General features: G+C 43.4%; 1 protein-coding gene across 4 annotated transcripts in view; it reads left to right on the top strand.

Annotated features, from left to right (window-relative positions):
• Positions 1-5,827, top strand: part of PTP4A2 (protein tyrosine phosphatase 4A2) — a 28,667-nt gene extending 22,840 nt beyond the window's left edge. For 2 of the 4 annotated variants that reach the window (XM_036025690.1, XM_036025689.1), the window contains exons 4-6: positions 213-343; positions 2,092-2,166; positions 3,373-5,827. In XM_036025690.1, the coding sequence (XP_035881583.1) occupies positions 213-343; positions 2,092-2,166; positions 3,373-3,481 (315 nt within the window). In that variant the 3' untranslated portion in view covers positions 3,482-5,827. Of the gene's footprint in view, positions 1-212; positions 344-2,091; positions 2,171-3,372 lie in introns of those variants that run through there. The other 2 variants (XM_028513926.2, XM_036025691.1) reach the window with 2 other exon arrangements.
• The last annotated feature ends 19,730 nt before the right edge of the window (positions 5,828-25,557 follow it).

Here is a 25,557-nt window from a genome sequence, read left to right as displayed (position 1 = left end):
CTCTATGAAGTGTAGCTGGTGCTGTATTTGGTGCTCTTAAATTTCAGTCTTGGATCACTTTCAGCAGTGATCGGAATTATGTTATTAAGAATAGGTATATTTGGTATAATTAGTTCAATTAGGCCTGCCCTGTGCACTACAGAGCTATTCTGTATCAGGATGTTAATTGTGGAGGAAATACCAGTTTAATGTAAAATATTTTTTTTTTCCAGGATTGGCCATTTGATGATGGTGCGCCACCCCCTAATCAGATAGTGGACGATTGGCTAAACCTATTAAAAACCAAATTTCGTGAAGAGCCAGGTTGCTGTGTTGCAGTGCATTGTGTTGCAGGATTGGGAAGGTAAGTTTTTACCCTTTTGTCTGTGAAGTCATTATCAAACATTTCACTTCGGTGGAAATTTACATTTATTACACTAAACATTAAATTGCCAGAAGGAAAGGAAATGAGAACAAAAGCTGGCATATGATTTCTCAGAGCTACTTTGTGTGTTCCACTGGTCGTCTGATTCTGACACCATACCAGATTTAGTGGGCGATGGTCAGTAGTTGTTTCGAAACTGACTTAATATCTTCAACCTTATCTTTGAGCTAAAAATACAGTCTTAATTCCATGTTTTTTTTCTTTTTCTTCCCATTTCAAGTAACCAAAGGTTCAGGTTTTTGAAATGGGTGATGATATTTTAAAAATCTGTACATGGTTAATTTTGGATTGCAATGTATGGGAAGTTAATAGGTGGAGAGCAGGTGGCTAAACTTTAACTCCTGAAAGGAGATGTATGGAGAACAAAAATTAACTTGGATTTTTTTAAAAACCTTTATCCTTGAGCATTGCATGGATTGGTGTTGCTGTACTCAGCAGCAGCAGTAGGTTAAATGTCAATTTATGGTGTTTGTACTTTGACTCAAAACATTAGTGCAGGCTGTAGTGACTCAGGCTCTTACCTCTGCTTAGCCCTTTTATTTGCTACTTTTCTTTTTTAAGGTTTAGTAAAGTTTCTGAGTTTCAGTTCTTTTTTTAAGAAATTTTTTTAAGATTTTATTTATTTATTTTTAGAGAGGGAAGGGAGGGAGATAGAGAGAGAGAGAGAGAGAGAAACATCAATGTGCAGTTGCTGGGGGTTATGGCCTGCAACCCAGGCATGTACCCTGGCTGGGAATCGAACCTGGGACACTTTGGTTCCCAGCCCGCGCTCAATCCACTGAGCTACGCCAGCCAGGGCTTGAGTTTCAGTTCTTATCTTGAGGGGGGAAGGTAGTATTTTTAATTCAACTTGGATTAATTTTATAACTAGTAAGTACTTCAGGTAGTCCAAAGTTGGTGCCCTGTAATGGACTTAAAAAAATAATCATTTCCTTTGTTACATTAAAAAAATATACTTAGCCCTGGCCAGTGGCTCCATTGGTTAGAGTGGCATCCTATACACCAAAAGATTGTGGGTTCGATTCCTGGTCAGGGGACATACTTAGGTTGAGGGTTTGGTTCTTGGTTGGGCCACGTGCGGGAGGTGGCCAGTTGATGTTTCTTTCTCACATTGATGTTTCTTTCTCTCTTTCTTTTTCTGTTCCTTTCTCTCTAAAATCAATAAACATATCCTTGGGTGAAGATTAAAACATAATAAAATTAAAAAACATATACATATACATACTTATAGAGACTGTTCCTAATTACCAATTCTCTGATACTTTCTCCTAGCCTATGAAAAGGATTAGCATAGTTTTAGTATTTGATATGGAAATGATATTAAAATTGATTTGTAACAGAAATCTGAGATAATTTTGGTAATGTAATCTGGGTTTTATTTAAAAAATTTTTTTATTGTTTTATTTTTAGAGAGAGGAGAAGGGAGGGAGAAAGGAAGGGAGAGAAATATCAATGTGTAGTTGCCTCTCACATGCCCCCCCACCAGGGACCTGGCCTATAACCCAGGCCTGTGCCCCGATGGGGAACTGAACTGGTAGCCCCTTGGTTCACAGGCCAGCACTCAATCCACTGGGCCATATCAGCCAGAGTATATATAATCTGGGTTTTAAAAAAATTCTTTAATTCCAAGGATGCATGGATATTTACAGATGAGTTTCTCTCTGCAGGGCACCTGTGCTGGTTGCACTTGCTTTGATTGAATGTGGAATGAAGTATGAAGATGCAGTTCAGTTTATAAGACAGTGAGTATGAAGTTTTATGTTCAGAAACACATAGAGCAAGATCATACAAGAAGAATGAATTGTGGAAAAGTATTCATTTGTAGTCTGGAATAATTTGTTGTCTTCGGCTTAAAATATTGTTTGTTCGAGGATATCAGAAAGAGAAAGTGATAAAGATACTCAAGACTACTAGCTCCCAGATTTAAAGATTTCCTAATTTAGGTGGCAAGTGTGGACATTGTAGAATATGTCCAGTATATGACTTGAATATCTAGGAATCTTTAAAGTGAGTAGCTAGGTAGAAGAGTCTCAGTAATCTTGTGTCTCTTTTAATGGATGTTTAAAGTACTTTCGAGCATAGCTGGTAGGCACAAAATAGACAGGGGGAGGTTAAGAATACTATGGGAAATGGAGAAGCCAAAGAACTTATATATACCACCTATGGACATGAACTAAGAGGGGGGATTGCTGGAGGGAGGGGGTGCAGGGCGGAGGGGAATAAAGGGAAGGAAAAAATGGGACAACTGTAATAACAACCAATAAAATATAATTAAAAAATAAAGTACTTTCAAAATGCCCTGTCTATAATCAGGAGGCAAGCCAGCATCTATAGAGGTGCCGTGTATCACCAAGGACTCGTAAGTTCAGGTGCAGAGTCCGGATGGTGGTGCCCAGACAGGGTCTTGGCGTCAGCCTGGAATAATGGGCCATGCTGCTTTGCTGTTTGGAATTCTTTGGCAGTTATTTTCTTAGCTTTTCTCTTTTTTCTTTAAAAAAGAGGAGGAAAAGAAAAAGACTTGTTTGTGACAGGGCATGGAATGAATTGTAGCAGCTCTAGGAAGGAAACATATTTTAAGGAATGCCATCTGTGCCTGCTGCTTCATATAAATACTCTCTCATGCATCCTAAATACTTGCTACTGATTCTAATCTGAAGAATATTTTTAATCTAATTGGGAAGAGTATAGTCAGATGTCTCTGGATAAATCATTCTGATTTTTCTTAAATGTTTAATAGGCTAAAAAGAGCCAGCAAAGAAAACTGGTCTGTTCCTTCTCAGAAGGCACAGAAAGTGCTTATTTCAACTTAAGTGATTTTGTATGGGAAGTATGTTGACTTTCAGCTTTGTGGTATTGGAAAGGCCAAAGGCCATAAATAATGCATTTCAGTGACTTAGGCAGCTCCTTTCTTCTTGTATGATAAAGTTTGCCATTCTTGTATTTCGCAGGAAAAGAAGGGGAGCATTCAATTCCAAACAGCTGCTTTACCTGGAGAAATACCGACCTAAGATGCGATTACGCTTCAGAGATACCAACGGGCATTGCTGTGTTCAGTAGAAAGAAATACAAAGGCTGACGTGATTGTGGCATTTAGAGGGAACTCTTGGTACCTGGAAATGTGAATCTGGAATCTTGACTGTGTCATCAAAGTAGTGATGGATTCAGTACTCCTCAACCACTCTTCTAATGATTGGAAAAAAGCAAACAAAAAAGAAATCCCTCTATTAACATGAATAAAATGTTTAAGAAAAGAAAAAGAGAAAGAAAAAAGGGATTAATTCAGTGGAGAATGATTTTGCTCTTAGTATTGAAGTTTGAATTTCTGCCAGGACTGAATTATTTCAAAATCTCCTGTCTTTTTTAACTTTTTCAAAATAGGCCTCTAAGGGAAACCAGCAGGACAGTAAGTAGCCTGTGCAGAGTCATCTGTTTGGGGAGCTCACTCTTCCATTATGCTTGGCACATAGATCTCCATGTTGTGTGATTTCTTTCTTTTTTCTTGATTTGAGGGTAGGGGGTGGGGGCTACAATATTCCTCTCTTCTCTCCTTTCCCTATTCCTCTCCTTTTCCCCCGATACAAGCTGTAGATGGAATAGGAGAAGCCCTTGTTGCTGTAGATGTGCGTGCAGTCTGGCAGCCTTAAGCCCACCTGGGCACTTTTAGAAAAAAAAAAAAAAACACCAAAAAAAAAAAAAAAGCAGTGGCATATCTATTATATGATCCAGGTGGTTTTTAGTCTTTACTGATGATGGGGTGTTCATGTTAGTTTCTTTTCTTGAAAACTCTATACAACATTAGGCAAAGTAGCCAGGAGCCTTTTGTTTGTGGTTTTGTTTTGGTAAGTTAGTGGGGAAATGGCATTTCAGGAGGAGTCTCTTAAAGAGCTTAGCTGTGAGTCAAATTCTTCACTTTTCCAACCAATGAAACTAAGTGGGTATCCCAGAAAGTTTGTTTTCTGAAGGGGAGTACTCCAGTCCATCACTAAAGATGTGTCCAGGGAGAGAGTTAGCACACTTTCTACACCTTGTAAGAGTTGTGGGCTGTGTGTAGCAGTACTCGCTGATTTTCTGTCTAATGATGTCAGAGAATGCTGGTAGTTGGAAATTTTTATTTTAGGATTTATCTGTACTCTGAATTTTCAGGAACAGTCAGAGGAGTAGCAGCGAAGATATAATATCTTGGACTTGAGAAATGCCTGCATGGGTATTTTCCAAACTGCCCCCATATGTACAGTTCAGTTTAACCACTGATTGCCTTGTTATTTTCTTACTAGGTTCTTTATGAGATAAAACCAACAATGCCTAGTGAGTACGTGTCCACAGGCCTAACAGGGTAGGAGAGAGACATAGAGCAGCGCAACCAGTAGCAAAAGGACTGTGTTGCTAGTGGTATTTGGTGTAGTGTCATTTTTGCTGATTCTTTGTTGGGTTCAATGTGCTGATCTAGAAAAACTGTTTTTTTGCTATTTTGTAGAAGGCAGTTTTGACCAGGCTGTATCAACAAAGCAAGTTGAAAGACACCTTCAGGGGCTTCTGCACTCTTCATTTAAATATTACACACTTCCTAGTGCTCTGCTTCTAAGGATTTGAATAAAGGCTTAGGGTCATCTTGTCGTGCTGGAATTTGATATGCAGAGCCATAAACTTCCCATTTTGTTAGGATCAGCTAGACCAGTAGGAATGGACTGGGACCTTGTCGTGATGATACCTCAGACATTGGCTGGCTATGTGAACTGCCTATCTCTGATGCCAGGGTTGTTTTGCTCTTAAACTAAATGAAAATCTGTAGATGCTCTCCTCCCCCATCCCAGAAAACAAAACAAAATAATGCTTTTTGAAATTGTTTCTAGGGTTTTAAAGTGGAAAATGATGGTACTATCCAAAAAATCCTGTATTTTAGAACATATAGGCTCAAGATCAAAACAGAATATTCTCAAAGCTCAGATAGATTGTCGACTCCAAGGGTTTTGATCAATACCATAACAGACCTTTTTCCTTTGACATGCTCTGATTTTTGTTGTCTGCGGGGAGGGAGAGACAGAGAGAGAGAGAGAAACAGTTGTGTGTGTGCGTGTGTGTGCAGTGTCCACCAGTATCAGTGCCTGCCTGAGTTAGGAAAATTACATTCCTGGTTCTGTGTGAGGAGAAGGGTGTATAAAGCAACATGAAACATTAGCCCTCATTTTGTTTTAAATTACAGACTAATGTTAATTGTTCTCAGAACTGGATTTTCTTCCTCAAAATTAAGGTGTTTTTTTTTTTTATCTTTTGGATTTAATGAAGTATTGCTAGCTGAAGCCAGTTTGACATGGGGGGAGATGTCAGACTGATGAAAGATGTGCAGCCTGATTGGAAACCAAACCCTGAACCCTTTTAAAGAACAATAAACATATTTTACATGCTCTTTGTGTGTGTGTGTGTGTGTGTTCTTTACCCCAGGCTGGGTTTCATTTGTCTCCTTAGAAAACTTGGTATTCTTAAGGCCTGATTTGGGTCCTACTAATTATTGCAAGGAGGTGAAATAATTAGAGGTTGGGAAGTTCGTAGGTTTCATGCCATCCAGGTGTGTTCAGGAAGGGCAAAGTTATTGGGGTGCATTTTCTGCATTTTCTAGTTCAGTTCTTGGACACAACACTGCAGGAATTCAGCATCTTGCCTCATTCCAAAGGACTTGTTTACACCATAGGTCTTAACGAAGCATTGCAAGTTTTTACATGAACTGTGGAAGGAGGAACTCTATGTATCATAGGAGTGGAGGTGGGGAATTTCCTTTAAACCATGCGTAAGCATTTCAGCCACCCATTCAGATAACAAACTTAATGTGCTCAAGTAACAAGAATGAAAAGATAAGGCCCTGATCCCACTTTGGAGGACCTCAGTCTAGAAGAAGAGTTGGCTATGTGGACATGAGCAGTGAGTGATTCCAGTACTATGTGACATAATTCATTGATCCGCTCACTTGTCTTTAATTTTCCACTTCATGTCCATCATCCAGCTTCAGTTCAGTGTCCCATGGTTAGTCAGTCACTCGCGGCTACACAGTGAAATAGCCTCACCCCATCTCTTGCTTCATTGTATGGACTTGCCTGGCTCAACTCCATTTGGTCGAGTTCAATATGCCACCTTCTCTGCTCTTACGCACTCAAGCAACTGAACCTGATGGCTCTGCCCCTGAAGTGGTGGCCTCTGTTTAAAGTAGACCTTTGCACCGCTTGACAATCCAACGACATTTCTCTATTCCACATACTCGTTCACTCTCCTTGAAAGCACTACATTTGAACTCCTTTCCCATCTTCACTGTTTATGACCTTTTTTCTTTTAAACAAAATTTCCGCAGGCTCCTACTATCACATCTATTTACCTATCTACATCTGTGCTTATATACTGTGTCTCCTCCAGTTACAAAAATGTTCACATTTCTAATCCCTGGAACCTGTAAATACGTGTGTCTCTTACATGGCAAAAGGGACTTTGTGGCCATCACCATGCTGAGGATCTTGAGGTGGAGAGATTATCCTGGGTTGTTTGGGTGGGCCTGATCTAATTGCATGGGTCCTTAAAAGAAGAGTATCTTGCCTGCCTGAGGTCAGGAGATGTGACTAGGGAAGGCTGGCTGATAGATGCCGTGTCGCTGACTTTGGAAGACAGGAGAAGGGGGCCTCTAGAACCTGGAAAAATAAAGGAAACATTCTCTCCCAGAGCCTCCAAAAAGGAATTCAGCCTGCCAACACTTTGATTTTTGTCCCATGTGGGACTCGGATAATAAGTCTTTTGTTTTCAGCCACTAACAACAGAGTTGTGTTAACTTACTGCACCGGCAGTAGAAAACTAATGCAGATTTTTGCCTTCCAGGATACCACACTCGAGTTTTTGCCTAGTTAAGCATCCACACCTCAGTTTGAGTTTCTGGTTCCTTGTTAGCTCCTCCACTTTTGCTCCATCTGCTTGGACTCTGTTCTTGACCCCAGATCCATTATCCAGTGCCTACTCGACATCTCTCATGGATGTCTCATAGTTCAAAGTCAACTTCAAGGTTTTCCACGAACACCCTCTTTACAGGTTTCAGGTGTACAATTCTGTGATACATCCCCTGTATATTGTGTTGTGTGTTCCCCACCCCAAGTCAAGTCTCCTTCCATCACCATTTATCCCCCCTTTACCCTCTTCTACCTCCTCCCAGTCCCCTTTCCCTCTGGTAACCAATCACCTCTTGTCTGAGTCTATGAGTTTTTTTCTTTGCTTAATCCCTTCACCTTTTCACCCAGGCCCACATGACCCCTCCCCTCTGACAGTTGTCAGTCCATTCTCTGCAAGTCTGTTTCTATTTTGTTCATTAGATTCCACATATAAGTTAAATCAAATGGTACTTGTCTTTCTCTCTCACAGACTTTATTGTCTCTCCCCACCAGAATAACGGGCACAGATTTTTTGTTGTTCACTGTGTTTTCACCAAGAATGGTGCTTGACATGTACTAAATGCTCCATAAATATTGAATGAATGGGTTCTGGCTGGTATAGCTCAGTGGATTGAGTGTGGGCTTGCGAACCAAAGGGTCATTGGTTCAATTCCCAGTCAGGGCACATGCCTGGGTTGTGGGCCAGGTCCTCAGTTGGGGACATGTGAGGGGCAACCACACATTGACATTTCTCTCCCACTCTTAATAGAGGTAGAAAAGGTTGATGCACAAGCTGGCTATAATAAAAAAGATGGACGATAACATGTCTTGGCAAGGGCGTGGGGATATTGGAGTCGTTATACATTGCTGATGGCCATGTCAGAGGGGTGGAGCTGCTTTTGAAAACTGTTTCTCAAAAAGTTAAATGTAGATTGTCAGATGACCCAGAATCCCAGTATATCCAATACCCGATTCTAGATGTATACCTTAGAGAACCGAAAATGTTAGTGGTTGCCTGGGGTAGGGGTGGGAATAGGGAGTGACCGCTAATGGATGTGGGGTTCTTTTGAGGGAGATAAAAATGTTCTGGAATTAGTGGTGATGGTTACAGGACTGTGAATGTGCTAAATGTCACTGAATTGTACACTTAAAATAAGGCTGATGTGGTGGAAGCAGACTTCAGGCAGTAGAAGTGAGAGAAGGGAGTATGAAAGAGCGAGGTACGTGTGGGAGAAGTGGCATGACGTGGGCCAGGCAGGGCTGGTTGTCACCAGACGAGGCAGAGCTCTGCACACTCCTCCGTTGTGCCTCCCTCTCCACCTCCAAGGCCACGACTAACTGGGTCAGAGGTAGACAGTTGGCCCAAAGCTAAGCAGTGGCCAGATTCTCGGTTTCAACTCAGGGAGACTCTTGGATGCGAGGAGCCAGTAGGGCCAGTGCGTGTGTTCAGTCACATGTGACATGAGTAACAGGACGGGGGAAGGAGGATGGAGCAGCAGCCGAGGGAAAGCAGACTGGAGAGACCGTGGCCTAGGAGCAGGGAGAAATACCTTGGCTCCGGCCAATTCTGAGTTCCACTTTCCTGTGAGGTCCAGGTGGATGCTTCTCCCAGAGCACTTACAGTGGTTTCTGCCCCTTCCCTCGCTCCTCGATTAAAGTAGTTTGAGTCATTTTCCTAATAGCCAACCGAAACTTGATTTGGGCACCTGCCACGTACTATGCACTACTCTAGGCACTGAGGGCATAGTGGCAAGTAAGACATACTTTGTCCTAGTGGAAAAGACAAATGAAAGCGGGAACGAATAAACAAGTACAGGAATAGGCAACCATTTCAGAGAGTGACTAGTGCTCGGAAGATAGGAAGTAAAGCCTGTAAGAGGCCAGTGATTGGAGTTATGTGTGGAGCTGAGTGGAAAGGTCAGGGAAGGTCCCTGAGGAAGGGGAAGGAGCCTACTGTGTGCAAATGCTTTGTGAAGATGGTGGAAGCCCTTTCCAGTCAGTATGCATAGCAGTATGTAAATTTGGAAGATTGAGCTTGGTATGTTCAGCAAACAGCCGTGTGGATAGTATGGCCGGAGTGTGGTAAGCAGTGAAGGTGAAATTTTGGCAGAGGCCAAACTGATTTGGTATGGCTGGGAAGGCTGGGGTCACATTGCAGAAAGTATTATGTATCATAGCAAGAAATTTAAGAGCTTATTTAGGGTTTCTCAATCAAGAGGAAACATCAGAGTTACCCATGCGGTTTACTCAAAATGTCCATGTCCAGCCACCACCAAGGCCATTCTGAATCAGAGTCTCGAGTTGGGGATCTCTGCTTGGGGCGATGAGGAAGCTGAGGGTTGGTAAACACAGGAGCTACATGGTCAGATCTGTGTTCAAAGAAGTTATCCGAGAAGCTCCTTCAATGAGATGCCATGCCTGTTATGCAAACTCAGTGCCTGGTCTGTGCTAGACATGCAGTAAGTATCAGTGGCATGAATGAGAGTGGACTGGAGAGAGAAGCTGAGAGGCCATTATGGATGGCGGGTTGCTGAAGGCTTGCAGTGGGCCAGCACTGGTGTGCTGGGGCCTCAACTAAGGAAGCGACAGAGGAATAGGGTAGAAGACTATCTTTCCTTTTAGCCACTAGAGTCCTGAGAGCCCAGATTACATGAAAAGATACCAGTATATCTGCATTCACATTTCAAGGGATTAATTTGCCTCCACTGGGATATCTGGCCGGTGGCAGGGAAAAGATTTGTAGAACCACCCCCACCTCAGGTCCGCCCACAGATTACACAGTGCAAATGGCAGCAATTAGAATACCTCACTGCTTTCAACCTTGCCAACTGCCCTGGGAGAGTTCACTGGCAAGTGTGACTGTTCCGTGCCTCTGTCTCCTTTGCTGTTTGGGGGTCGGGGCAGATAGGAAGATGGAGGAATAAGCAGTCAACACTAGCCGACATCTGCTGAGTAAGGCTGTGCTCACAATTTTATTACGGCATGATCATCTCATTCAATCTTCATGGGCTTCTCATTGCTAACCCCATTTTGTAGAGGAGGAAACTGACAAGAGAAATAACAAACAGGTGGCTAGACTAGAGTTTGAATTGGCCAGTCTGACTCCAAAGTTGGTACTTAATCTGGTTGGCTGTCCGGGTTTGGTAGAATGGGAAGATGTCATGTTTGGGCTGTTGCTGTGGGTTTTTGTGCACAATAGGAGTCCCTGTCACTTGAGCTGCATCTCTGTTAAGGGTGTGCATGGAGCGTATGTCTGCATGTGTATAACAGTGTGTATAATAGTCAGTGGATTTAACTTGTGCAAACTCCATGTGATGGACCCTACCAGTAACAAAGCAGGACATTGAAGCAGCATGGTTTATATTGGGTTGGCCAAAAAGTTTAGTTTTTTTTCTGTATGATGGATGGCTCTGGTAGTGCTTAGTTTTCTTTAACTTCATGCGAAACAATTTCGTTAGGTTGTATTTTGACAGCTGTCATGTCAGCATACATTTTTTAAAAAGTATCAAAATTGGTGAAATTTTGTGCAGCCATTTAATATTGAAGATGGAAGAAGATGTATACACAACATTTTCAGCATATGATGCTTTATTATTTCAAGAAAGGTAAAAATGCAACTGAGACATAAAAAAGATTTGTTCAGTGTGAGGAGACGGTGCTTCTGAGGAAGGGGAAGGAGCCTACTGATTGTGTGACTGATTATGTCAAAAGTGGTTTGCGAGTTTCTTGGTACTATTGACATTTTGGCCAAATAATTCTTTGCTGTGGGGCTGTCTTGTGCATTGGAAGATGTTTAGCAGCACCCCTGGCCTCTATCAACTAGAAGCCAATAGCGGGAGATAGCCAATATTACTCAAAATGTCCAAATCAATGAAGTTATGGGAGAAAATGAAAACTGTGTCTTTTACAGAAAAAAACTAAACAGACTTTTTGGCCAAGCCAGTAGTTTATAATTGGCTCCCTATTACTGTTGGCTGGTTCTCCTGCACATAGAGTACGATTCCAGGATTGGTATTTGATTTAAGAAATTTTCAAATTGATTTTATCTTTAGTGCATTAATGTGTGGCCTAAATTCCTGCAGAGGCATTTGGTAACCTGTCTGGACATGCTTTAGCAATCATAACTGGGTCTGGGCTGGCAGGGCTACAGCTTGTATCCAGCACAGATAAATCACTTTTCTGAACAGACTTTTCTACCTAAGTCCTGTGACTTATTTTTTTTTAGGGCTCCTCAAGTGTATACCCCCTTGAAATTGGAGCCTATTTTCCATATCGTGCTAAAACAGACAAATGGGAATTTGTTAACCCAAGTGGATTTCATCTCTATTGTTCTGCTGGAACAGAACACATACATATGCAAGGAATGGCGTGGAAATCAGCCTTATGTTCTAGGGTGGCCAATTGTAATGTCTTTTAAAATCAGGAACTATGAAACGTGACCCCCAGACGAGAATGTTATCGATGCAGCTGTGCGCATGAAATGCTGGAGAACGTTCTGCCGTTTCACAAGGATTAGTGGAGGTAAATGTTTTTCAGTGAAAGGACTTTTTTTTCAGCTCTGGGAGTGCAGGATAGATTGCTGCTGCATGAAAATACCAATTAATCATCTTTTGATGCTTTTATGCAAATGATATATTTGACTTTCATTTCGAGCTGTCATTAACACCTGGAACCCTAAGATTGATAACAGGTAAAACAAAATTTTTTTTTGATAATGGGTAACATTTTTAAAGAATTACATAAATAAAAGATTTGAATTTTAGGTGTTTAGGTGAATTTATAGTACTTTTTATTCATTACTTGCCGGTCCTCTTGAAACCTAAACTAATCACAGGATGCAACAAAGTAGAGAAGGCAGCCTTCGAACGGACCAGTTTTTTTCAATAGTGAAAGAGGGTGACTTGGAAATGCTAAACTCTGCAAAGGTTTCTTCTGCCGTTTGCAATGACTGGCCCACAGGAGAGGCCACGTGTCCTGCAGAAGACCTTTTCTTCTTAAAGTGCCTTGAGACAATGCTGGCCTTTTATTTTTAATGAAGATTTTCCTTCCTATGCATACTCCTTGCTTTAAAAAAAATACTTTTTTGCCCTGGCTGGCGTAGCTCAGTGGATTGAGCGCGGGCTGCGAACCAAAGTGTCGCAGGTTCGATTCCCAGCCAGGGTACATGCCTGGGTTGCAGGCCATAACCCCCAGTAACCACACATTGATGTCTCTCTCTCTCTCTATCTCCCTCCCTTCCCTCTCTAAAAATAAATAATAAATAAATAAAATCTTTAAAAAAATACTTTTTTCCCAGAATGAAATAAAAAATAGGGTTATTGAAGAAGTTTTGGGAAATACAGGGGAAGGGACGAAAAAACCCTCAGTGGTGTGCCACCATTAACATTATTATGTATTCCTTTGACCTCCCTTCCCCACCCCCAGGTATAATTGTAATTATATAATTATGTATCTTGCTTTTTCACTTACATAGCTACAAAATATTTATGATTTATTAAAAGTGTATCATGTGCCAGACACTGTACTTAGTGTTTTAAGCATATTATCTTCCGAGGGGTGGGTGACATTGTCTCCATTTTACAGATCGGGATGGGAAAGGTCAGAAAGGGGAAGGCAGCCCTCCTAGTGCCCCACATCTGGTGAGTGCCATGGCCAGAATTCTAAGCTGGAGTGTCTGACTCAGGAACCCAGATCACATCACTGCTCTGCACTCCCCTTGCACTCACCAAGCGGAAGCTGTCCCCTGAGGACACTGCTTTGTCTGTGGCCTCAGAAATGGAGGCTACTCATTGTCCCATGACCCATGTAGCACAAAGGCCAGTGGGAGATGAGAGGTCAGCTCTCCATGGCCACGGCCAGACCATTGCCCTTCTGTCCTTGAGACAGTTATCACCAGGCTGTTGCAACCACTGCCCTTCATTGCTGCTGTCCCCTGCCACCCGCCCTGTCGCTCACGGCATGCAGCTCCTTCATGGCCCACCCCAGCCATTCTTCCCGCCTGGGCGGGTTCCATGCCTCTGCCAGCCCCTCGGCACCAAAGGCCTTTACTGCCCTAACGCCGATGACCCGCACCCGTGCGAGTGAGCCTGGTCTGCCTCTGCCAGAGGCTGGGGGAGCAGCCGTGTGCGTGTTTGTGCGCATATACATGCAGACATGCCCACGTACCAGTTTACTGTAAGTTTTACTGATGTAAAGGGTGAGTGACATACAGTTTAAAAAGAATAAAATACACATTACTCTTTATTGTAAATTCCATATAGCCAGTTGATTCTCACAGAATGCTTTTGTGGGTTTTTGCCCAATTCTTATGTACTAGCTAACTTTGGGTTGCAATTGACAACCCATAAATGTTGGTTGATATTTTCCTTTATGCTAAAGACTCAAAAGGAAAACAATGAAGACTTAGGTTAGTACAGGTGGCAAACACAAGGCCCGCAGGCCAAATCCGGCCCTCCACCTTGTTTTATCTGGCCCAGCACCTTATTTCTACCCTGCAGTGGTGTTGAGCTCTCACTTAACTGTTAAGGAGTAGTTACATTTGTACAGTCCTAAAATGACATTGGCCCTTTGAAGGCAATAGCGAGGCTGATGTGACCGCGGGTGAAAATGAGTTTGACACCCCTGATAGAACTTCACTTGTTTTTCAATGAGTGACCTCTTTGCAGATGTGGATAAAAGTGTTTGAATACTGGAAGACTATTTCCTCAATTTCTCGGTGCTGTTTACAATGTAATGGCTACAGACACTATGCACTCAAGTTTAATATGCATCACTAACATCTTCTCCATTACTTTCTCAAGTGTGGACAATCAGCAGAACAGTGAGTCAAGGTCTGGTCTGTAGCGTTTGCTAATTTCCATGGTGTGCATACTCCTGCCATGGCTAATTTCATGCTATCAGCTGACATCACTGAACGCAGAGTTAAGAAGAGATGTGCAGGGGGCACATCGTTACAGTATTTCCACCGCACAAAGGCAGTGAGTAACAGCATAGACGGGGGTGGGGTGGGGGGAGGGAGAAGCAGGTGTAGGGAGGAAAACGGTGATGGAAGGAGACTTGACTTGGGGTGGTGAGCACACACTACACTATACAGATGATGTGTTATAGAATTGTACACCTGAAACCTATATAATTTTATTAGACAATGTCATCCCAATAAATTCAATTAAAAATAAAAATAAAGAGCATTAATGAGAAAAAATAATAGCATAGATATAAAATAGTAAAATGTAGTAAAATAATTAGGAAGTGATGAGTTTTAAGAACTTATGTCCTTTGTCTCTAAATGTAATTTATTTAATTGTAAGTTTCAAATAATGACTATTTAACAACAGCTTGCAAAATTCCTGAAATGTAACAATCCCTGGGTATGCGCCAGCCCCACCCAGCAGTGTGCGCACGTAGGTGACTCTGCACCTGCTCTCCGACCACCGCCCATGGGTCCCTCTCCCTCGCTTTCTCACCTGCACACACACGCTTACCTTTTGATTCATTTTCTATGCACTCCTCAACCTGACTTTTGTCTTTTCCGTGATAGACCCTGTGCTAGCAAGTAAAACTTCCTTTTTCCTTTACTGGCCCCAGAATTGCAGTTTTTCCCAGGGCTCTGTCTTGGGTGGCTTTGCTTTTCCCTTTGGGCACACTTTGCTCTGGTGACCTCATCCAAATCCCTGACATTCAGGACACTGATGGCTCCCAGGTCTGTTGTCTGCACCCGCATCTCTCTCTGGAGCCCCAGATCCGTTTGTCCGACAGTCTACTGGACATCCCGCTTGCTTGTCTCACGGCAGTTCAAACTCAGAATTTCAAGAATGTATCATTTCCCCAGCCTCCAACCTCCACCCCCAGATCTGATTTTGCCCCCCTTTTTCCTCCTTCAATAAATGGAGATACCTCATTTACTAAGCCTTCCATATGAGGCACCTGAGAGTCATCCTTGATTCCTCTCTTTTCTTCATCACCTTCACCTTTCACCTTGGTACCAAAAACAGATTTACTCATTCATTCATTCACTCATTTATCCATCCATTCACTCACCTATTGAAACTTTCAGCAAACACTTATTAGCATGGCTGCAGAATATGTTGAACAAGAACACTAGAGCTTGGAGTCAGTCTGACAAGCATCAAACCCTGGCTCTACCATTTACACAGTTTTGTAACTTTGAGAAATTTACTCCCTGGCCAGTGTGGCTCAGTTGGTTGGAGTATTGTCTCATAGACCAAAAGGTTGTGGGTCCAATCCTCAGTCAGGGCACATACCTGGGTTTGCGTTTGATTCCTGGTCAGGGCACGTATGGGAGGCAACCAATAGATGCTTCTTACATCGATGTTTCTCTCTCTCCCTCTCTCTCTCCTCCTTCTCTCTCTAAAATCGATAAACATATCCTCGGGTGAGGGTTAGTTTAAAAAATTTGCTTGACCACTGTGTTTTAGTTTTCTTAAATACGTGTAGAGTGGGGTTGATAACAGAGTCTGTCTCACAGGGAACCCAGTGTGTTTGAAGTGGGTTCTTCTGAGTAAAACTCTTAAAACACAGCTTGGCTGTGGGCCAAGTCTGGCCAGCCACCTGGTTTTATAAATAAAATTTTATTGCAATATTGCAAACTCACACATACACACACACACACACAACACACACACAAAACACAGCTTGACACAGAGTGAACAAAGAAATGTTAGCTGTTGGTATTTATATGCATAAATACCATAATTATTCTGCCAGGAGGGCATCCTAAGTAAGTGGGAGTGTGTTAGTTTGCTAGGGCTGCCATAACAAAGAACTGCAGATGAGGTGGCTTAAGGGAAAAAAAATTGCCTCGCCATTCTGGAAGCTGCAAGTTGAAAATCAAAGTGTCGGCAGGGCCTTGCTCCCTTTGAAACTTTTAGGAGAATCTTCCCTGGCCTCTTCCCATTTTTGGGTGGTTGGCTGCAGCCCATGGCATTCCTTGGCTTGCAGCTGCATCCCTCTGATTTCCACCTTCCTCACCACACGGCACTCTCCCCGTGCGCCCCTATCTTCACATGTCTATTTCCTTGTGAGGACACTGGTCATATTGGATTAGGGGCTCACCCTGCCCTAGTATGACCTCATCTTAACTAATTACATCTGCACTGGCCCTATTTCCAAATGAGGTCACATTCTAAGGTGCTGGGGGTTTGGACTTCAGCACATTGTTGTTTTTTTCTTGAGGGCGAGGGTGGGGAACACAGTCCAACCCGTAACAGGCAGGAGCTATGGTATAGGGATTATGTCTGACCCCTGACCTTCTCGCCTCCTTTCTCTCCATGGCCACTGTCTTAGTTCCTTCTGTCTTGTTACACCTCCCGACGAGAACCTAGTCTGGCCATGCCATCACCCACCTGCTGTGTGGCTGTCAGAGGGATCTTCCCAAAATGTGGACTTGATCATGCTACCTGCTTCCGAAGCTCCCTGAGGTGAAGGGTTAGCACCAAAGACCCTTTGTGCCCCAGTTACTTCCTGATGCTCTACACTGAACCCTCACCACGGCCCCGAACTGATTGTCAGCCCTGAACTGACTGTTGGCCCCAAGTGTGTCGATCTCTTTCACGACTCTGTCAAGGACATTCTTCCCGCCCTGCACACACACACCTTCACACTTCTTCACCTATCTGGGAAAGAGTCCCCTGACACCCTCCACACCCTCCTTCCGAGCTCCTCGGTGCCCTGTGTGCACCCTGAACGTGGGATTTACTGAATTAATTGTTTTTCTTGTGCCTCGCTGACATGACAGAGTGCCCTGTGAGGCAGGGACTGTCTTTGTATCACCTATTGTTTGACTTAGTGTCATTTTTTATCTTTTCACTATTATAAATAATATGTGATGAGTACTTTTATGTTTAAATATTTTTTTTAAATTTAAAATGATTTCCCTAGGCACAACTCAACAAAAAAAGATGAACAACCCAATTTTTAAAAATGGACAAAAGAATGAATAGACATTTCTCCAAAGAAGATAGGCCAATAGCCAACAAGCACATGAAAAGATGCTCATTGTCATCAGTCATTAGGAGAATGCAAATCCAAATCCCAATGAGATACCACTTCCTAGCCACTAGGATGGCCATGAAAAATAAACAAATGAAATGTTTATAAACCCAGACAAGTGTGGAGAGGATGTGGAGAGAGAAAAACCGGAGCATCCGGGGAACATACAATGGTAACAGGTGCAGCTGCCGTGGAAAAGCAGTTTGGTTGTTCCCTATGCGTGTACGTGTACATGGACTTCCATAGAACATAGCACAACCCTTAGGTATAGACTCAAACAAATTGAAAATAGGTGTTCAAACACATATTTGTACACAAGTGTCCGTGGCAGCACCGTTCACTTCAGCCAGAAGGTGGGAATGACCCAAATGCCCACGCATGGAGGAGTGGATGGACAGCGAAACGTTACTCAACCGCAGAAAGGTAGGAAGTACTGACTGATACATACTACAATGTAGTGAGGCTTGAAAAAACCATGTTAAGTGAAAGAGGCCAGACAAAACAGTCAGATGATAATGATTCCATTTATATGAATATCCAGAATACAGAAATCCATGGAGACAAAAAGCAAATTGATGGTTGCCAGGGACTGGGGGGCGGGGTGGGGGGAAGAATGGGAATTAACTGCTTCTTGGGTACAGGTTTTATGTTGCGGCGATGAAAATGTTTTGGAACTAGATAGAATGGTAATTGCACAATGTTATGAATGTGATCAATGGCACTGAATTGTATACTTAAAAATGTTTAATTTTATGTCACATGAATTTGACCTCAGACATACCAGGAGTGAAGTGCTGATAGTTGCTACAATGTGGATGAACCTTGAAGGCGTTCTTCTGAATGCAAGAAGGCAGACACTGAAGGTCCCATATGGCAGGATTCCATTTACGTGAAATATCCAGAATAGATAGATTCACAGGGACAAAAAGCAGATTAGTGGTTGCCAGAGGCTGGGGCAGAAGGCGGGCTGGGGAGTGACCAGTGGAATTGACATTTCCTTCCAGGTGATGGAATGTTCTGGAACTAGGTGGTGGTGCTGGTTGCACATCACTGTGAATGTACTGAATGCTACTGAATCACACATTTCAAAATGCTAAGTTTTACGTAACGTGTGTTTTACCACACACGAAGAAATATTTCCTTGGCAGAGATTTTCTAAAGTGAAGTCAGAGTCAAAGGATGTAATGTATCACTGAAGTTTTGCGGAGAAAGGGTCATCTCACTGCCCTCCCACCAGCAACGTTTCAGAGGGGCTGCATTGTGTCTCTGTGCATTGGGCCAGACTTGGGTTTAAAAAAACACTTCACTGATTTGCCATAATGCTGTTTCTCTTCGGAAAGCTCCCTGTGCTTCCGAGCACAGGGTTAGATCAAACGAACTATTTGGGGACAGAGCCAGAGCAGATGGACGTCCGAGCTGGGACAGACCCAGGGGGCGTCTAGGCCATTGGACCGCACCCTTATCAGACCAATATTTACTAACAACCTAACAACCCTGAGATAAAAGCCATAGTAACCAATCTAAAGTCTATACGATGTAGTGCTTCAGACAGTATGGATTTTGAAGTAAACTTCCTGGGTTCACATTCCTGCTCTGCTGTTCATTAGCTGTGTGAAGTGGGGTACTCGTCTGTGCCTCAGTTTCTCCATCTATAAAATGGGGCCAATGGCAGTGTCTCCTCACAGGGTTGTTTTATGGATTAAATTAGTGTAGGATTCCAATCTCAACTGCAAACACGGGAAGAAATATAAGGAAAGTCATGTATGACACAATGCATTTTAAAGTTGTAAATACCTATGCATGATTATCCTAGAAGACACTGAAACGGAAGTCTAAGCCTGCACGTAGAATCGCCCCGGATGCCACAGCACACACGTGGACGGATACAGGTGTGTTGCACTTCAACAACTATGAGCGCTGCTCTGGGTGATGTGTTCTTCCAAAATCAATCCTTGGGCAAATTACTTCTAAACAGATGAAATCCCTTGATTTTCACAGGAGTTACATTGCTGGGCAGTATTTTTAGAAATCATGCTTCTATGTAAAATGGAGTTAAATTCCAGGTCAGATAATTTTACAGCTTTTTCATCTTCGTAAATGGACTGTGGGGCATTTAAAAGTGGGACACAGCACCATTCTTTATTGTGTGGGACATGCCACATATTTCCGGATGTCTGGAATCCCTGGTCCCCTCCTTTAAATGTCAGTGTTCTGCAGTGGGTGTTCCCACCCCCACGGAGAGCCACCGCAGCTATTCCAACCATCTCCTTTTCCAGACCAGGTCACTGAGGCTCCCAGAGGGAACTGCAAATCCACACGTGTTGCTGTGAATATTTACCCCATCCCCACCTCCAGCTATGTGGGAGACGCCTTGTTAGTGAGCAGAACTCCAGCCATGCCACTTTTATCCACTCCATTCCTTCCTTTTCTTACCCACCATCCTTCCTTCCTCTTCCTCCTTTCTTCCCCAACACCCAACCCATTAGCCAGTCCTGTTGGCTGTACCTTCAGTAAGTTCCCTCTACTTGTTCTCTGGCCCCTACTCTTGCCCCACTGAAACCTATTTTTCTCATAGCTGCCAAGGGAATTTTTTTTTTTTTTTTAAATCACATCAAGGCAGGTCTCTATTTCAGCTGCGCTGGAGGCTTTCCAAGACACCGGACTAAAATGCACACTCCTCTCTCTGCCTTCCAGGGCCTATCTGATCTGGCCACACCTTGCATTATCCTCACTAGGTTCCCCACACGGGCCCACACAGCTGCCTCACGGCCTTTCCCCCTGCTGTTCCTTCTATCTGGACTAACTTCTCTTCAGCTAGATCTTTGGAGAGCTAACTTCTTATCCTTTGTGTCTATTCAAAAGTCACCTCCTTCAAGACCATCCCCAGCCACCTGATCTAAAATAATCCGATGACCCATCACTCTTTGCCTTACTCTTGTTCGTTCTTTAAAGCACTTACCATGGTGTGGAGCGGGCATGTTGATTTGCTTGCTTCTTCCTTGTCTGTCTCTTCAGGAGGCTGTAAGGGACACTGGGGTGGAGCCACGTTGTTAGTGTCACTCTCCGTGGGATCCAGGGCCTAGCACAATGCCTACAAGTGCTGCTCCATGTTGAATTCATTCCAGTGAATTAAGGCCTAACACACAACTCCAAATGGACCAATGAGAATCCTCACAACGTTTGTAAATAGGCTCACTCACTCAGAAGTTTTCACCACCTTTTTTTCTTTTAATTATATTTTATTGACTATGCTATTACAGTTGTCCCAATTTTACCTCCTTCCCCTCTCCACCCAGCACCCTCCACTCCCTCAGGCAATCCCCACACCATTGTTTATGCCCCTGGGTCGTGTGTATAAGTTCTGTGGCTACTCCATCTCCTATGCTGTGCTTTACATCCCTATGGTTTTTCTGTAACTACCTATCTGTACTTCTTTTTTTTTTTTTTTTAAAGATTTTATTTATTTATTTTTAGGGAGGGAAGGGGGGGAGAGAGAGAGATAGAGAGAGAGAGAGAGATAAACAGAAACATCAATGTGCGGTTGCTGGGGGTTATGGCCTGCAACCCAGGAATGTACCCTGGCTGGGAATCGAACCTGGGACACTTTGGTTCCCAGCCCGCGCTCAATCCACTGAGCTATGCCAGCCAGGGCTCCTATCTGTACTTCTTAATCCCCTTACCTTTTCATGAATTCTCCCGTACCCCTCTCCCATCTCACAACCATCAAAATACTCTCTGTATTCCTAATTCTGTCTCTGTTCTTCTGTTTTCTTAGTGTGGTTTTTAGAGTCAATTGTTGATAGGTATGTATTTATTGCCATTTTATTGTTCATCATTTTGATCTTTTTTCAGTAAGTCCCTTTAACATTTCATATAATAATGGTTTGGTGATGATGAACCCCTTTAGTTTGTTCTTGTCCAGGAAGCTCTTTATCTGCCCTTCAATTCTAAGTGATAGCTTTTGTGTTCTGCCCGGGACTACTCTGCCTGAGCTATAAAGCAATCTGAGGTGGCTGCTACTCTTGCTGGTCTTGGAGATTCCCAGGTGAAGCCAAGCTGTGAATCTAAGCTGGCTGCTGCTAGAGCTGGGCCTGGGGCCAATTTAGCAAGAGGTATGGGGGTTGGGGCTTACTGAGACCTGCTGTTGCCTGTTTGATGGGTAGAGCAATCTTGGCTGTAGGACCCTACTTTTCATGACTTTGAATATATCTTGCCAATCCCTCCTAGTCTGCAAAGTTTCTTTTGAGAAATCAGCTGACAATCTTTTGGGAACTGACCTGTAGGTAATTAATTGCTTTTCTCTTGCTGCTTTTAAGATTCTCTCTTCATCTTTAACCTTTGGCATTTTCATTATGATGTGTCTTGGAATGCGTTCCTTTGCATCCATCTTGTTTGAGACTCTCTGTGCTTCCTGGACTTGCATGTCTATTTCCTTCACCAAATTAGGAAGTTTTCTTTCACTATTTTTATTTTCAAATAGATTTGCAATTTCTTGCTCTTTCTCTTTTCCTCTGGCTCCCCTATCATGTGACTGTTGGAACACTTGAAGTTGTCCCAGAGGCTGCTTACACTATCCTCAGTTTTTGGATTCCTTTTTCCTCTTCTTGTTTTGATTAGTTGTTTTTTTCTTTCCTTATGTTCCAAATTATTGATTTAATTCTTGGCTTCATCTACTCTACTGTTATTTCCTGTAAATTGTTGTTTATTTCAATTAGTGTATCATTCATTTCTGACTGGACCTTTTTTATGCTGCTGAGGTCCTTACTAAGCTCCTTGAGCATCCTGATAACCAGAGTTTTGAATTTTGCATCTGATTATTTATTTCCATTTTGGAAAAAGAACTAAAGTTCTTTTTCTGGAGTTTTTATCTGTTCTTTCATTTGGGCCATGTTTCTTTGTCTCCTCACTTTGGCAGCCTCCTTGTGTTTGTTGTATGTGTTAAGTAGAGCTTCTTTGACTCTGTGTCTTGGTAGCATGGCCTAAAGTAGTAGGTGTCCTAGGGTCCAGTGGCACAGCCTCCCCTATCACCTGAGATGGATAGTTAAGGTGCACCATTTGTGTGGTCTGAGTACACCCTCCTTTTGTAGTTGAGACTTGATTGCTGTTCACAGGTCAATGGGAGGGATTTACCCAGTCCAGTCAACTGCAAAGACTGGCTGTGACTCCCAACCACCAACCTCTGCCCTCTGTGGAGGATCAGCTGTGCAGGGGCAGGTTGGTGGTGCTCCGATGTGGTCTGTAGCTGTCCGCTAGATGTTCAGGCTCTGGGTTTCCTGAGTGGTGCAGGCCAAGGTCAGCTGAACCTGTGTTCTGCCTGAGGCTGCCCTGCATGAGCTATGAAGCAATCTGAGATGGCTGCCATTTGTGCTGGGCTTGGAGATTCCCAGGTGAGCCAAGCCATGAATGTAGGCTGGCTTCTGCTAATGCTGGGCCTGGGGCTACTTTAGCAAGAGGTATGGGGGCAGGGGACTTACTGAAGCCAGCTGTTGCTTGTTTGGTAGGATTTAGGAAGTTGTAAAGAATGAGCCAAGACCAGCCATTCATATGGAAAAGTCATGCTTAACAGTTTGGGTGGGACAGAGTCTCAAGGGATCTCCAGGGGCAAACAGTGTTAGCCAGGTTGATGGAGTCTCAGATATGGCACCTGCCTCTTGGCTCTGTGGCTCTGTGCGGGGAGGACACAGAAAAGGGACGATGGCGTCTGTTCACCCTTCTGTCTGGGAGAAAGCTATCCCCCAGCTCCCACCTTGATGCCAGACACTTCAGTTTCTCCCTGTATGCCACTGGTGCCTTTCAAGCTGCTACCCCAATGTTGGAGCTCAGAGGGGGTGAGTCTGAGGAAGTTCATGTGTGGATTCTTTAAGAGGAACTGCTTGGGACTCAAGAAATTTCTTCCACTGACTCAATCCCCACTGATTTTTGCAGCCAGAAGTTGCGGGGACTTATCTTTCTGGCACTGGAATGCTGGGTGGAGGGCCTGGTGGAGGGCTGGGACTACTTTTTCATGAGATATCCCTTCTGATTTTCTACCTACCACATGTGGATGTGGACCAGTCATTTCACATCTCCACCCCTCTTACCAGTCTGGATGAATGTGGTTTCTTTAATTCTGTAGCCATTGGACTTCTATCCAACTTGATTTCTGATGGTTCTGAGTGAGTGCTGGTTTTTCTATATTTTAGTTGTAATATTGATGTGGTTGTGCAAGGAGGTGAGCTGTGTTTACCTATGCTGCCATTTTGACCAGGAGTTCTTTTGTTTTTCTTTTAATGCATGGTCCTTAGAGATCAGAGAGTATTTGCACCTGAACGAGAATAGGAAGAGAATCAATCGATGAGAAGGTTAGAGAGAGAGAGTAGAATGATGTAAGCCTATGGAGAACCTGAGACCGAGAGAAAGATGAAGAGAGAACATCTTTGCAGCAGTGGCTGGTGGGCACCAGGCATTCTTGGGGTCCACTTGCTAACCTCTTCTCTTTGTGTGTGTGTATATGCCTGTGTATATGTCCTGCTCATTAAAGATCAATTTCCTTGAGGTATATTACATGAAACAAAAAACACTGATTTTAAGTATGCAATTTGATGAGCATTAACTGTATACAGTCGACAGTATACAGTATACTGATGACAGTATACAGTTGTATAACTGCCACCACAGTCGAGATGTAGAACATTTCCTGCCCTGGCTGGTGTGGCTCAGTGGATTGAGCACTGGCCTGCGAGCTAGGGGGTTGCCAGTTCAATTCCTGCTTGGGGCTCATGCCTGGGTTATGGGCTGGGTCCCCAGTGGGGGATGCATGACAGGCAGCCATACTATGATGTTTCTCTCCTTCTCTTTCTCCCTCCCTTCCCCTCTGTCTAGAAATAAATAAAATCTTTTTAAAAAAAGAACTTTTCCTTCAACCCCAAAGCAAAACCTATTTCTTGAGATACCCCATGATTCTTTTGTAAAAAAACCCAGCTTTGTTGAGGTACAATAAACCACACATATAAAAAGTGTGTAATTTGGTAAGTTTTGACATTTGTGTATATCTGTGAAACCATCCCCATAACAGAGATAGTGAACATCTCCCTCGCCCCTAAAGTTTCCTCCTATTTCTCTAACGCCTTCCCCAAGCAACCAGGAATCTGCTTTCTGTCACTACCTATTAGCCTACATGTTCTAGAGATTTACATCAATGGGATCATACAGCATGCCCTCTTTTCATCTGGCTTTTTTTCACTCAGCATAATTATTTTTAGATTCATCCATGTCATTGGCAAGTATCAGTTGTCCATTCGTTTTTATTGCTCATTGTGTTCTAGTGGGTGGATGTGCCACCGTTCGTTCACCTGGTCGCCTGTGGATGGGCAGTCGGGTTGTTCTCGGTGTGGGGTTGTGACAAATAAAGTTGCTGCGAACATCCACGTCCAAGTCTTTGTGTGGGCATAATACTTCTTTTGCTCTTGGGCAAATACGTACCTAGGCCTGGAATGGCTGGATCATATGTGACCTTTGCTTTATTCTTAATAGTATATTTTTCTTTTTGTGCTTCAGCCAATCAATTTAGGATTGCTCAGGGTCCCTCAGCAGGACTGGGACTCAGTCCCCGCCCCCTTGACCCCCTTGACCCCTTCTGAGCTACCCCTCTTCATTCCACGCCGATCTCGCTGCTGTGGAAGGCTGAGGGCACACCTTACCTTCCCGAGCACGTCGTGTTCAAGGAGCTGCGCTGGCTTACATAAGCTCCCCGACCTCTTGCTTCTTGCCAGAGTCTAGAATCATGGAATCTTTTGCAAGCATGTGTTTGCTGCCTCTGGACTGGAATGTTAAGTGCCCTCAGAGTTGTCTGGCTTAACAGTCTTATCAAACTATGTCTGTGGATGGACAAGGTCAGTTGTTGACTGTGCGGAAGGACAGACTTAGATGAAAAGGCGGTCTGAGGATCACGGAGTCACAGGGATGAGCTGAGAATGAGGCTTAAAGACAGCGTTACCTGGACAGATGCTTTTACATTTGAGTTTAATTTAATTCTGAAAAAGGCATGCATTTTGATGGTTCAGAATTTAAGAGCTAGGGTGGGTATCCAGTACTGTGAAAAGTCTTTGTCTTACCCATGTCCCCAGTCACTGAGTTCTTCTCCCCAGAGACCCACTACTCGCCTCCCTCCCCGTCCCCCACCCGCCGCCCCCCTTCCCTGCCTGTTCTTCCAGAGATGATTTGCATATACAAGTACATATTGTGTGTGTG

This window comes from Phyllostomus discolor, chromosome 5 (assembly GCF_004126475.2).
Source record: "Phyllostomus discolor isolate MPI-MPIP mPhyDis1 chromosome 5, mPhyDis1.pri.v3, whole genome shotgun sequence".
Lineage (NCBI taxonomy): Eukaryota > Metazoa > Chordata > Mammalia > Chiroptera > Phyllostomidae > Phyllostomus > Phyllostomus discolor.
Note: the sequence above shows the minus strand (reverse complement) of the source record. Positions and strands in the feature narration are given on the sequence as shown.